The sequence below is a fragment of the Thamnophis sirtalis genome, unplaced genomic scaffold, assembly GCF_051295495.1.
Source record: "Thamnophis sirtalis isolate CommonGarterSnake01/CBP01778 unplaced genomic scaffold, rThaSir2_p1.2 scaffold_2, whole genome shotgun sequence".
Taxonomy (NCBI): Eukaryota; Metazoa; Chordata; class Lepidosauria; order Squamata; family Natricidae; genus Thamnophis; species Thamnophis sirtalis.
Window position 1 is genome coordinate 17,168,896 of NW_028261382.1, and position 13,692 is coordinate 17,182,587.

A 13,692-nucleotide genomic window follows, 5' to 3' on the forward strand; every position below is an offset into this window, starting at 1 on the left:
GGGACCTTGGAGGTCTTCTAGACCAACCCCCTGCTCCAGCAGAAGATCCTATACAATTTTCAGACAAATCACTATCCAGAGTCCTTAAAATCCTCCAGTGATAAAGCACCAGAGGTGATTCGTACAAGTGCAACCATCTCCCTGTGATATTGATTATTCCACCAATATAGGTGAAATGGGATGCTTTGATTGATTGTATGTATTCATTAAATTTATATGCCACCTAGCGCAACGATAAGGACACTCTGGATCCTGATCATTTAACAACATGGTGATATTTTTCAGTTTCTTGGGCAGTGCTCACACTGGGCACTTAATTTCGTGGCACGACAAAACCGCGCTCCACTAAAGCGCGCCTGATTAAACCGCGTCGCTGATGTCATCAGCAGGGCGACAACAGCGACCGCGGAGAAAAAAGGGTGCTTTAAATAGCGCTTTGAAAGCAAGCCGATTCAAGTTAAGGTAAGGGCTAGGGTTAGGGTTAGGGTTAGGGTTAGGTTAAGGGTTAGGGTTAGGTTTAGGGTTAGGTTAAGGGTTAGGTTTAGGGTTAGGTTAAGGGTTAGGATTAGGTTTAGCGTTAGGTTAAGGGTTAGGTTTAGGGTTAGGGTTAGGTTTAGGGTTAGGGTTAGGTTTAGGATTAGGTTTAGGGGGGTTAGGTTTAGGTTTAGGGGTTAATTTTAGCTTTAGCGTTTACAGCGTGCTTTTTTCATCGCGCTGTGATGACATCAGCTACGCGGTTTCGTCAAGCACGCTTTAGTCGAACGCGGTTTTGTGGTGGAAACCTTAATTTTGGTATTTAGAATCATAGGGCTAGGAAGTGACCTCAGAGGTCTTCTAGTCCAACTCCTTTCTCAAGGCAGGAAACCTTACACCATCCTGGTCAAATGGTTTCCCAGTCTATTCTTGAAAGCTCAGGGAGGCAAGTTATTCTGTTGTGGTCCACCGGCAGCCTGTGGAGCTGGTCGCAGACTCTGACAGTGTGGAGGTTGGGGAGGAACATGAGCCAGTCCTGGAGTCTGGGGAAGGCTCGGACGAGGGCTCTGCGTCAGAGGCAGAGAGGGGTCAATGGCCATTTGGGAGTTATGTGCTGCCTCCGGAGCCTCCAGATTCGGACATCAGCGAGACAGAGGAATAGGGGAGCCTGTTTCCAGTGTGCGCATGCGTAGAGCTACCAGAAGGCAAGAACAGTTAAGACAAAAGGGATGATTTGGGAGTAAGGCTTAGAGATGATTGGCCCCTCCCATAAAACATAAAGGAGAAGCAAAGGCATGTAAGCCTTTGCAGGAAGCAACTTTGTTCGTTCTGGTCAGTTTCAACTCTGAAACTTGGTTTTGACTCTGTGCTCAGTTTCGCTTTGCAAAGCTAATTGGCAATTAGGTCTTTGGCAGCATTTCAAGGGAGATAAAGGTGGGTGCTTATCAGCCTTATCCCGAAAGACTGTGGCAGACCTCTGTCAGACTCTTTACAAACTATTTGTGACTCATTAAGGGGTGTGAATGAACATAATTCACAGCCATTGAAATAAAAAGAGGGGTTTTGGGGACTAAGCGTGTGATTTTTACTGTCTCAGGAAGCCTAGGTTGGAACATACTCCATTGTTCTCACTGCCAAGAAACTTTCTCCTTACTTCTAGGCTGGACCTCTCTTTAGCAAGTTTCCACCCATAACTTCTTGTCCTGCCTTCTGGTGTTTTGGAGAATAAGTCCATCCTCTCTTCTTGGCGACAGCTGCTCAAGTACTGGAAGGCAGCTATCGTGTCTCCCCTAATCCTTCTCTTTGATATGCTAGACACCCATTTCTATTGCAAAGTCTGGCTTAAAGGATCCCCATGGAAGCATTTCGTCCCATGATTTAGATCCCTCTTATCTCCAATTAACCTACGATTCCAGTTTTGCCTTTGCATTAGAAGCTGATTAGAATTAAGAGCTGCGTTCTTTTAAACAAGGCCATCTGGATTGAACAAAACCGTTTAGTGCAAAAAAATAAACCCTGTTAAAAAAAATTCATCTCCAAATTGGCTCAATCCGCCCTTATTTTGAAGCCATTAGTCCTCTACCAAGGGTCTATTTATAGCCTGTCTCAGCTTTAATTGCTGAGAATATAAATTCTATAAACACATACACAGAACTTGTTTATATCACCACAGGAAACAGAGGTTGCTAGCCGAAGGAACAAACTTGGCAAGGGATCCTCAGTACCATGGAAGGGCAAGTGTTTTCCACTGAAGCCATGAGGCTTAAATACTTCGCATTGAACTGAAGTCCAACTCTGCATTCAAATGGAATAAAACCAGCTTAGCTTTCCTTAAAAGTTTAGCCGGTTTCTTCCTGGTACACTTAATTTTTTTTCTAACAAAAAAATTAAACCTTTTGCATTTCCTGTGCTCCGGTTGAAATGCCTGAGCTCTAACAGCAGGATATGTTAATATTGGTGCGATTCAGTGGGGAGAACCTGGGGCAGCTAATCCATCTCGCTTCTCAGCAGATGCTGAAGGTCACAGGTTCAATCCCACAGGTAGTCGGGAAAGTTTTCTGCCCGGGACTGAAAAAAGCAACTGTTTCCTCTACTGAGACAGATAGATATGTGGGAGAGGTAGGTTTCTCTCCGGTTCAGGTGAACTGGGGGTGGCGGCTGTGGGAGGCTCTGCCTACCCACCCCGATATAATGCGCAAGCACTGTGCATGCGCAGAAGGAGGTGCACATGTGCAGATGTGCATGCACTCACATTTGCGAACCAGTAGGGAAGATAAGCGAATCCCACCGCTGATTTGTGGTCCGCAGAAAGCACTTTCTCCCCTACTTAAGGACTGTCATCCAGAGGTGAGCTGCTACCGGTTCAGATCGGTTCGGGCAAACCAGTAGTTCCGAACAATGGTTGGGCCTGCCCACCTGCCCTGGTTGTTACAGTATGTGACACCCACCTCTGCTGTCATCCTTCCATTTGGAGAACAAGAAGCTCTCTTACTCTGTCCAGGAGGAAAGGGCTCTTCTCTGTAAAACCTATTTAGCAAGGTGGAGGCCTCACTCTCAGTGTCCTTCAGGGGTAGAACGTATTTTGGGCAGGCAAAAGTCTCAGGACCAGCCCCCTAGCATTATTGGCAGCATCTGGAACGGTTCCTTCTTGAAGCCCCAGAAACATTCAGGGAGAGGGAATTGCACCATGAGGCATTTTCCATGCAACATCTCCACTGGGTTTTACACTACGTGTTAAATGCAGACCAGTAGTTATCCATTCAGAGCGTTCTCCATACCCTACCGTACTGTAGCAATGAACCTGGCTATTGCCTTAAGCCAGTGATGGCGTACCTTTTTGGCACCGACTGCCGAAAAGGGAGCACGTGCATGTGGTACTGAATGCTGAAAAGGGAGTACTTCACGCCCGTGTGTCTGGGCCGCGACCAGGAAGAGGAGCTGCCCAGGGGGGCATGTGTGCGCCAGCCAGCAAGTCTTCCAGTTACTGCTGCGCATGCGCATGTGCCGATCAGTTGGCCAGCATGCATGCTCACACCAGAAAACGGAAGACCAGCTCTTCTGTTTCTGGCACTGTCAGACACACAAAGGCCAGCTGATCATTGCATGTGCATGCGTGCCAAAAACCCAGAAGAGGAATGGGAAACACTGCACATGCCAGGCAACATGCCCACTTTGGGCACGCATGCAATAGGTTCTCCATCTTGGCCTTAAGCCCCCCCCCCCAAAAAATGCTTACAATTCAGATAGGAGAGACAATCAGGCCAGGAAAAAGCAACTGCACCTCCACACATATTAAATGGTTAATTTTAGCTTCATTTTTTAGGATTTAGGATTTAGAGAGAGAAACCAGCCTATTTGTTTAATTTCTGATTCATTATGCATATCTAGAAAATGGATGAATTTAACAAGCAACTTAAATGTGTTGCCTGAACTCAGCCAGTGTTAGCATCTTCTGTTTATCAAGTGATGGGACTAAACAAACCTGGCTAAAATTTCAGGAGACATTATCCCAAACGTATTAGATCCCCTCCCTCCCTCCCTCCCTCCCCCCCTCTCTTCATATTTCTCCTCTGAGCATCCCTGGACTTCTGATGGATTATTGGCCTTTTCTGCTTATAGGCCAATGCTATCGACTACCTCTATCGAGGCCTGGCCTATCAGAACAATCTTGTTGCCACAAATGGGTAGATGCAATGTTCCTTGCTCACCATTCATAAAGCCTCAAAGCCATCTACAGTACCAAGAAGATAAGACTGTGGTTCATGCAATGGTTGGAGGTCTTGAGACTTTCTTCACTTTGAACGAACCATCATGATCTTATAACGCTGAGATCACAGGAAGTCTGGAAAAGCGGACTCTGCAGGAAAGCTCAGATGTGAGGTCAGATGGCCACCACCCAATAATCCACAGAGTTGCCACATTTACGTTGCGATACTGTGGTCTGTTCTCGGAAACCTGAGAAGAAAGGTTTGCAGAGATCCGCTTCTTGGGAAGCCAGCTTTCTCCTTTTTGAACTTCCACGTGCTGTCCTCTACGGTGTACAGTAAGGTCAACATCTTGTTAACCGTATAAATCGTGTCCCCCTTGACGACGGCGGTGAAGAGTGCTCCTTTGCTGTTCATGTACTGGCCAGGTAAAGAGGTCCATTGCATCGTGGTGAGATTGAAGCGGTCTATCATACATCTCAGGAAGTCGTCAAAAGGTCCGTTGCGCATGATGTAGAGATTGTCCCTGTGAGACACCATACAGTGGCCGTAACTCTGGGGCCGAGTCAGGGTTGAGATGGGAAGCCATTCATCCTTCTGGGGCAGGTACTCGTAGATGATTGTGGTGTCGAGAGGCTTCCACAAACAAACAAAAATCCGTCCCATGGCTTGGGCGCAGGGTACAGCCGCAGCTGGCTGAGGCAAATCCGACAGGAAGTCCCACTTGTTGGTGGACAGGTTGAATTTTTCTACTGATTTCAGCGGGATCTTCTCAAACTCACCACCAATAGCGTAAAGAGTATCTTCCAGCGCTGTCAAGGTGATATCATACCGGAGTTGCTGAGGGCTAGAAAATTCACTCCAGACGTTGGTTACTGGATCATAGCAAAAGCTTTGGTCCACAATCTGCTTATTGTACCCGTAGACCCCTCCCACAATGTAAATTTTGTTATCCAGGGTCGTCATGCCAGCTAGAAAAGTACTGGCGGTGAGTGGCAAGTAAGAAAGGGTCCTCCAGGTGTTAGTTTCCTCATCCAGGTAGCAAACGGAGCGCGAGACATCCTCCAGGAACTCAAAGGTGGGGGTGTGAGCTCCCACAGCCACAAAGCGACTCGGGAGAAGAGACTCGACATAATCCAAAAGATCTGGAGAAAGGCAGTCCAGATATTCCTCCAGATTGGAATAACTGTCTCTGATGTAGAGGGCAGCACTGCGGAAAAGATCCAGAAGGCCAAACATCGCCGCAGCTTGGAACAGGATGATGCAGTTATCAGAATTGATGGATGCAATCAGGTACTTGGCCAGGGCCGTCGCCTGCAAGAAGGAGGCGCATTCCACCGCCTTGAGGTTTTCCTCACAGCTCAGCAGAGGATGCTCCCCTTCCAGGACTTTTAACAGGACGCAAAATCCAGCGGCACTCAGATTCCTGATCTGGATCTCCTTTTGAGTGCTCTCCTTCATGCCGGACTGGAAGAGAGCACGGAAATATTCGCTGTGTTCCACCAGAAGGGCCTTCTCCACCGAGAAAAAGGTGTCTTCCACCTGGATCCGGACGCGATCCACCAGCTGTGACTGCATGGCCCCGTCTTCTCTGACAGGATCGCTTTCTCCCTAGTCCATCCGCAAGCGTGTTGCCAGGGACAAAGCAGCGGTCCCTGTCAACTTCCAACCTCCTGTGTTGAATCGAAGAGCTAAGGTATGCTTGCCCGCTCTATATATAAATGCTTCCCTTCTAAAGATAACTGGTCTCCATGTGACCAGAGGAGCCAGCAACATGAGCAGGATCACATCCTTCCAATGCAATTTGCAAGCTGATAGCAGTCGCATTTCTTCGGTTCCTTGCAAAGGAGAGCAGCTAAAACAAAAACGAAACAATACCCTCTTTGGATCACGCAGATCTTCAGAGGTCACCTTTCAACACAAGGTGATTGCAGCACTGAGCGCAATGGCTCTCGTTGCCTCTAGAATTGGGGGGGGGGGGGTGCCCCGTTTTTTTCTGGGTTACAAGGGCCCTTGTCTTGTGGATAGAAGGCCAGAGGTCACAGTCTGAAAATGCAGGCAGTGGGGGACAGGATAACTCCTACATTTGATTTCAGTTGGTTTATGACCTAGCTAAGGTTAAACCTAAATTTCTTTTCATACCCAGCCACCTATTTAATTATCTCCCCTTTTTCCGATCAATAATTGCAAATTTGATACAGCTTTTGAAGATCAGTGGTGCTGCCTTGAGGGGAAGGAATTTCAGAATAGGATAGGATAAATAGAATACATAGAATAGAATAAAATAAATAGAATAGAGTAGAATAGAGTAGAATAGAGTAGAATAGAATAGAATAGAATAGAATAGAATAGAATAGAATAGAATAGAATAGAATAGAATAGAATAGAATAGAATAGAATAGAATAGAATTCTTTATTGGCCAAGAGTGATTGGACACACACAAAAATTGTTTTTGGTACATATGCTCTCAGTATACATAAATTAAAAAAATACATTTGTCACGAATCATAAGATACAACAATGATAGTCATAGGGTACAAATAAGCCATCAAATCATGCTAGGAAACAATCAATATAAATCGTAAGGATACAAGCAATGAAATTACAGTCATACAGTCATAAGTGGGAGAAGATGGGTGATAGGAACAATGAGAAGATTAATGTAATAGTAATGCAGACTTAATAAATAGTTTGACAGTGGTGAGGGAATTTTTTGTTTAGCAGAGTGATGGTGTTTGTGAAAAAACTGTCCCTGTGTCTAGTTTTCTTGGTGTGCAATGCTCTATAGCCTCGTTTTGAGGGTAGGAGTTGAAACAATTTATGTCCAGGATGTGAGGGGTCTGTAGATATTTTCCCAGCCCTCTTTTTGACTCCTGCAGCATACCGGTCCTCAATGGAAGGCAGGTTGGCAGTAATTGTTTTTTCTGCAGTTCTAATTGTCCTCTGGAGTCTGTGTCTGTCTTGTTGGGTTGCAGAACCACATGACATGAGACCTTCTCTTGTAGGCTTTTGCCGTTGGAGTGGGGGGCTTCAAGAATTGTATAGAGCAGTGTTTCCCAGCTTGGCAACTAAGACCGATGGACTTCAACTCCCAGAATTCCCCAGTCAGCCATTAAGAGGAGTCGAAGTCCATCCATCTTAAAGTTGCCACAGTAGAGAAACAGAGGAATTTAGGATTACATCAAGGGCTAAGTGAATCTGGCTTCCTGCCGATAACGGAAAATTCAGGAGCACCAAAATTCAGGAGATTGCAATCAGTCGCATGGAGGCTTATTCTCCAGAACTGATTTTTTTTAAAATAGTTATTTTAGCAGTTGAGCAAAACCAGGGTAGGGCTGGAAAAAAAAGTCAAGACAACAGCCACAATAGTTCAGTCAAAGCTCTTTTTTTTATGTATTTCATACACAACTTGGTTGCACCATCCTGGCCCATCCTGACCTTTCTCCCCAATATCCTGTAGAGGCCCCTGAGGAAGACCAGGGAATGTCTTTGTCTTCTACAGGGTCAGGAGGAAGAGCTGCTACCAAGGCAGAGGCCAGATAAACAATGCTGGAGTGAAGCCTGGGCCAAGAAAATAATATACATTTGAGAAAACTCATCTCGGGCACTTCACAGTCCACACAGTGATAAAGGGAGGGAGGAGGAAGCACACTCAGACTCGCAAGGTTCTGTTGTTGTGTTGAGGATGAGATCCATTCAGTCGTGTCCAACTCTTGGCAATTGTCTCTCCACATCTTCCAATCTTGCACTACCTCTCAGGGGTGGGCTCAGAGGTGGGTTCCTACCAGTCCGCACCTATTCAGTAGAACCGGTTCGTCAAATCTACTGAACCAGTTAGAAGAGGTTCCACCAGTGGACCCGGAAAGCAGGCCACACCTACAGAAGAGGTTCCAAAATTTTTTGAAACCCACCACTGGGTGGGCTTCAAAAATCGCAACAACAGGTTCACTGCCCCGTTGCTGTGTGGGTGTGGCCATGGTGGGTGTGTCCTAGTTGGCCTCCTGCACCAAGGTGGAGGGGGGGCATTTTTCACCCTTCACAGACTCCAGAGCAGTGTTTCTCATCCTTGGCAACTTGAAGATGTCCGGACTTCAACTTCCAGAATTCCCCAGCCAGCATTCGGACATCTTCAAGTTGCCAAGGTTGAGAAACACTGCTCCAGAGGCTTTCCTTGAGACTCCAGGAGGGCGAAAACTGCTTCCCCCTGACCAGAAACAGACCGTTTCCGGACTACCGGAACCTTTGATAGGTCCATTTTCCCCTTCCCCTCCCTGAGCCTCCGTGCGGGCTCTCCAGTTACCTGGCATGATGAATGGACCACATGGAGACTCCTGGCAGGGGCCGGCTGGGGTGAGGTGGGCATGGCCCATATTCTGCCCTTTTGATATTTTCTAAAATATTGCATTTTTCTAGGAGAGGGGTGGGTGCTAACTTCCTACAGCACCAAGAAAACACCTAAAGGCCAGGGCTGACCTAGGTGAAGCAGCTGTCTCTCAGCTTCTTCCGCAATCCATTTCTCGAGTGAAGAAACTTGGCTTAAGGGAGAAAGAAAATCAAGGAAACAGAACTTGCAAACTTCTTGCCCATTCGCTCTCTCCAGATTATGCCGAGGGTGCAAATGAACCAACTGTGCTCTGTTCACACACAAACACACACACACACACCATTGTCCCTCCCCCCCCCCCCCCCCGTCTTTCTCCAAACTCTCATTGCATGGAAAAGATAAGGTGTTCCTGCTTCATCTCTTTCATACGAGGAAGTTTTATGGGTGCAACCTGATCACAGACTCATGTCAATCTCCCCCCTGAGGTTTGGCCTCCTGTTTAGAAGGATGGACGTTTGCCAGTTTACAAAAAATAAAGGGCAGCGCAGTTGAAGGCCTGTAATTGTCTCTCGTCTCATTTCCCATTTGGATCAGCTTCTGCGCAACTTGTTTACTCTAAAACCCATCGAATTTCCTTGCTCCTTTACTTGCTCCTTTATTACAGGAGTATGTGTGTGTGTGTGTGTGTGTTTGCATAAGTGTATTTGTGCACACAGTAGGTAATATGCATAGATCCCTAGTCAGATTATCCGAAGAAGCCACTACCCAGGTCAAAAGCTGTCCCTTTAAAAAGGCAAGTGAATAATGCTCGGGATACGGCTGAACACATGAAGTTGGGTCTTCATCCCTCTCTCATCCTCCCTCCCTCCTCCTCCTTCCCTCCCTTTCTTCCAGCCTCCCTCCCTCTCTCCTTTCTTTCTCCCTCTCTCTTCTTCCTCCCACCCTCCTCCTCGGTCCCTCTAACTTCCTCCCTCCCTCCCTCCCACCGTCCCTCCTTTCTTTCTCCCTCTTTCATCTCCCTCCCTCCTCCTCCTCCCTCTCTCTTCCTCCCTCCCTCCTCCTCCTCTCTCCCTTTCTTCCTCTTTCTTCCTCCCTCCCTCCTCCCTCCCTTCCTGCCTCCCTCCCTCCTTTCTCCCTCTCTCTCCCTCCTCTCTCCCTCTCTTCCTTCCCGCCTCCCTCCCTCCTTTCTTTCTCCCTCTCTCTTCTTCCCTCCTTTCTTTCTCCCTCTCTCTTCCTCCCTCCTTTTTTTCCCCCTCTCTCTCCCTCCCTCCCTCCACTTTTTAACTTTTCAAAAATGTCTATCCCACAAATTTGGCTGCAGTGTTTCTTTTTTTGGCTCCTGTGCCTCTTGGAACGACCATGAGCGGAATTTTTGAGGGCCCTTTCATCTGTAGATGTGTATTGTGTGGGGGGAGCACAACCCAGAATCCAGTATTATTATGCACAGAAAAAACTTGCTGCCAACCTGACTTGAACTTCTAATGTTTCACGTCTGCGTGCAGAAAGCTGCCAGGCTGAAAAGCAATGCAAGAATCTTCAACGTATTTTTTTTTTATTTAGGAGAAAGTTTGGAGTTTCACACGTACAACCCTTACCTGCCACATTTCTCCTCTCCCTGCCCATCGTGAATACAGCAAATGCCATTAGAGAACCAGCGTCATTAATGGAAAAACACGCCATAAATCCTGCCGTAATAAATGGCAATTACAGTTAGTAAACTTACTCAAAGTCTGGTCATAAGTCTACTCTCCATAGCCTGGGAATTGTGGCAGTTAACACATCTCGAAAGTCTTAGGAATCAGGGTTTTAATCATTCCCAACAGAAAGACTCCTCTAGTTGATCAACAGGACTGCCTGTCATTTTTAAACAGGCCAAGGGCAGAAGGGGAAAAAAATAGACAAGTTGGTCTGAAGCACACGGGATTAGATTCACCTTTGAACATCTGCACTTCCTCTGGAAAAGCTCCGTGTCTGTGCCATGGGTTCCACCGAGGGATCATCGCAAAGGATCCTACAACCTGGCTGGGTTCATACAAACAGCCAAGCAAAGAGCAAGCAAATGGCATGGTGGATGTCTCTTGGGTCCTTCTTTTTCCCCCAAGAGGCAACTGGACGTTCTTTGGTTTTCCCCTTGAAGACATTTCTCTCTTCATCCAAGGAGCTTCTTCAGTTCTGACTGAACTGAAGTCAGAACTGAAGAAGCTTCTTGGTTGAGAAGTGAAACCTCTTCAAGCAAAAAAAAACCAAAACACCTAGCAAAGTCCAGTGGCCTCTTGAAAAAAGCACCCCTGGATCAACCATGACCTGAATGACTGAGAATCAGTGGATGGTTTCATGCAATTTCTGAGCAATCATGTCATTTGCTAGGGTGTGGATTAACAGGTTAATTAATCCACTATAGGGGTTTCGCCACTGTTATGTAAGCTCCCTGTTGGGAGAGCGAGTGCGTTCAGCGAAGCGTTGTGAGAGTTGTATTGGAGAACACACAAACCAGCATACAGAGACACTGCAGTTTAAATAGGTGTTTACTTTCGTGGAAATAGAGTATCAGAGTCCATCAAACAGTCCAAGTCATACATGGATAAGACAGTCACTCATCAATGTCTTTCAGTTATGGGATAATCCAAATAACATAGTCCATAATTATACAATCAGTTCAGTAGTCAAAATTTGCTAGCAGTTGCAAAACTTACAATAGCTCATGGCACTTTCTAACAGCCAGCTTCCAAAACACTCAGATCAGATCAGCCCAGCATCTAACAAACAGAGCTAACAGTCATTCTGGCTCCCTCTGGCAACCAATCACAATTATAGTATGATATAAATAAACAGGTACAGCATTGCTATATGATTTATATATTGCCAACCCAACCGTTAGATTATATTCCTAACAGCCACCGTGATTTATGTTTCAGTGTCTAAGGCAGTGATGGCAAACCTTTTAGACACCGAGCGCACAAACCCCACATGCGCGCCCAAACCAAAAGGTGTGCGTGAGAACGTGTACATGTGAACATGCATGTGCAGACATGTGTAAACATGTGCATGCGCCGAGATGCATGAACATGTGCATGCGCTGACAGAGACCCAAAGGTCAGTTGGTTGGCAAAAGACGAGGCATCCCAACACCAACAGTGGGGCAAGAGGTCAGATCTTCTTTCGTGAGCTTCTGTTTCATCGTTTGCAGGGAAATAGAAGCTCATAAAAGAAACGCCACAGAGATATGGCCTTGGGTGACGGCGCATGTGCTGCCAGAGAGGGCTCTGTGTGCCATTTCTGGCATGCACACCATGGCTTTGCCATCAGGGGTCCTAAAGTGAATCCAGTCCATTATGGTTCATTCAATACAATGCAATTAAACAAACATCAGCTTGATGAGATGATGGTCAAATGTTTTGGACAAGACCTTCCATTGGTGCAGCACTGAGGTCATTTGAAGTCCTTTAGGGGAATTTCTTAGACACCACATTTTTTTCCTTTGATTGTCAAGGTTTGGAGGGGTTCTGTGTTATATGCAAGACTTCAGTAAAGTTAGGATGTAAAGTGAGAATTGGGCATTAAGTGTGAAACCTACTGGGTCAGGCTGGACAGCCTCTCGGGGCCCCTTCTGTATTAAAAGGCCACATAGGCAGAGTTGCAGCTTGCAAAAGAACAGGAAGCGAGTGCCTAACGGCAGAGTTCAATAGTTCTCAAAAGACCAGGGTCAGCTAAAGGTCCCTTAGAGACACGTACTCTGTACCTATGACCCAAGACAATAGAAGAAGTGACTCTACCTACTTATAAGGCTCTTTCCTCAAGGTAACCAATAAGAAGTGAAGTTAAGCATTTCCGTGTACGTTGCTCTTAGAAAGATATATAAGAAACTGTCTTTTCTATAGGTTTTTGTCCAGATGTTAGGAATTGTTATCTCTGTCTGGACCTTTTGGCCAAAATAAAGCTTATCTTGATCTCGCAATCCCATCTCTTGATTTTCTGCAGCATCGGGACCCTGCATCCATCCCTGGTGTCACAAATCAAAGATCCAGGCTGGGGTGGATGGTGAAACTAGAGAGGTGCCAAGTTCGGGGTCAGTCCAGGTCACTAGCGATTGTCTGAAGATGCCAAATATGGTGCCAGCGGTGCAACTTAAAAGAGATGTTTCTGCCTATATTTATCCCAAGAGCAGGATTATGCTGTCTTTGCCCAACATCTCTTTCCCGGAGAGAAACCCATATCTCTTGCCCATGGTGGGCCAGTTTTTAAACTGGTGGCTTTTAGATCCCCAGCTAAAGGAGACCCAGGACAGATTTGCAACTCATTTTTTCCCCCACTCGAAGAGTGAAATGTGTCATCTATGCTCATCTTTCCACCCCAACGCCATTTCTTCCTGTTCCCCAGACTCCAGGGAACAGACAGACGATCTTGCGGGAAGTTGGACCTTGCCTGATCACTTGCAGAAGTGATTTTGAAATTGCAGAACGGATCTAAAATAAGGCTTGGGATTCCTCACCAAAGTTCTGGCTCTTCGATTCTCAAAAACGGTGGATCTCTAGCCGCTGTCGAGGTGCACCGGGGGGCTAGAGAGCACTACGCTTTCTTTGTCCATGACTTCTCCAAAGCACCTGAGGCTAAGAGAAGGAACAATGGGTGGAAACTAAGGAAGGAGAGAAGCAACATAGAACTAAGTGAGAACCATGAACCAATGGAAAAACTTCCCTCCAGAAGTTGTGACTTCTCCCAACACCGGACATTTGTAAGAAGAGTTTGGACAGCCATTTGTCTGAAGTGGTGTAGGGTTTCCTGCCTAGGCAAGGGGTTGGACTAGAAGACCTCCAAGGTCCCTTCCAACTCTGTTATTCTATTCTATTCTGAAGCAGCAAAATTGTGTATTTCCTTTTTCTGCTTTCTCCCCCCCCCCCCAAATCTCCGGGCATCTTTGACGTTCCCCTCACCCTCTCCAGCAAGGAAAGGCCTTTGCTTCTGCCCTGCCCTCTTCTTGATGGGAAAACGTGTCCATCCCAGGCCAAAAACACGGCAGTCGCTTTCCTTACAAGGAATTTGGCTGGAGCTCAGCTGGCAGACACTGCCAGGGAAGGGACTTCTCCCTTTCTCAGCCTCATTCATTCAAGCCCGATCCAGGCGACCAGCAGCTGTCCAGAGTGAGCGTTGCCTCTTGGTTGTCAGCCGCAGAGACCTGGCTTCAGGCTTGC

At 46.6% G+C, this 13,692-nt stretch overlaps 1 protein-coding gene across 1 annotated transcript; it reads right to left on the minus strand.

Annotated features, from left to right (window-relative positions):
- Positions 1-4,060: 4,060 nt before the first annotated feature.
- KBTBD13 (kelch repeat and BTB domain containing 13) lies at positions 4,061-5,881 on the minus strand. Its single transcript, XM_014057133.2, has one exon. It carries the CDS (start codon positions 5,754-5,756, stop codon positions 4,395-4,397), a length of 1,362 nt encoding a protein of 453 aa, XP_013912608.2. The 5' UTR covers positions 5,757-5,881; the 3' UTR covers positions 4,061-4,394.
- Between the last annotated feature and the right edge of the window lie 7,811 nt (positions 5,882-13,692).

What these genes read in the sequence shown, in the direction of transcription:
- KBTBD13 (XM_014057133.2), bottom strand. Translation starts at nt 5,756, where the DNA reads ATGCAGTCACAGCTGGTGGATCGCGTCCGGATCCAGGTGGAAGACACC.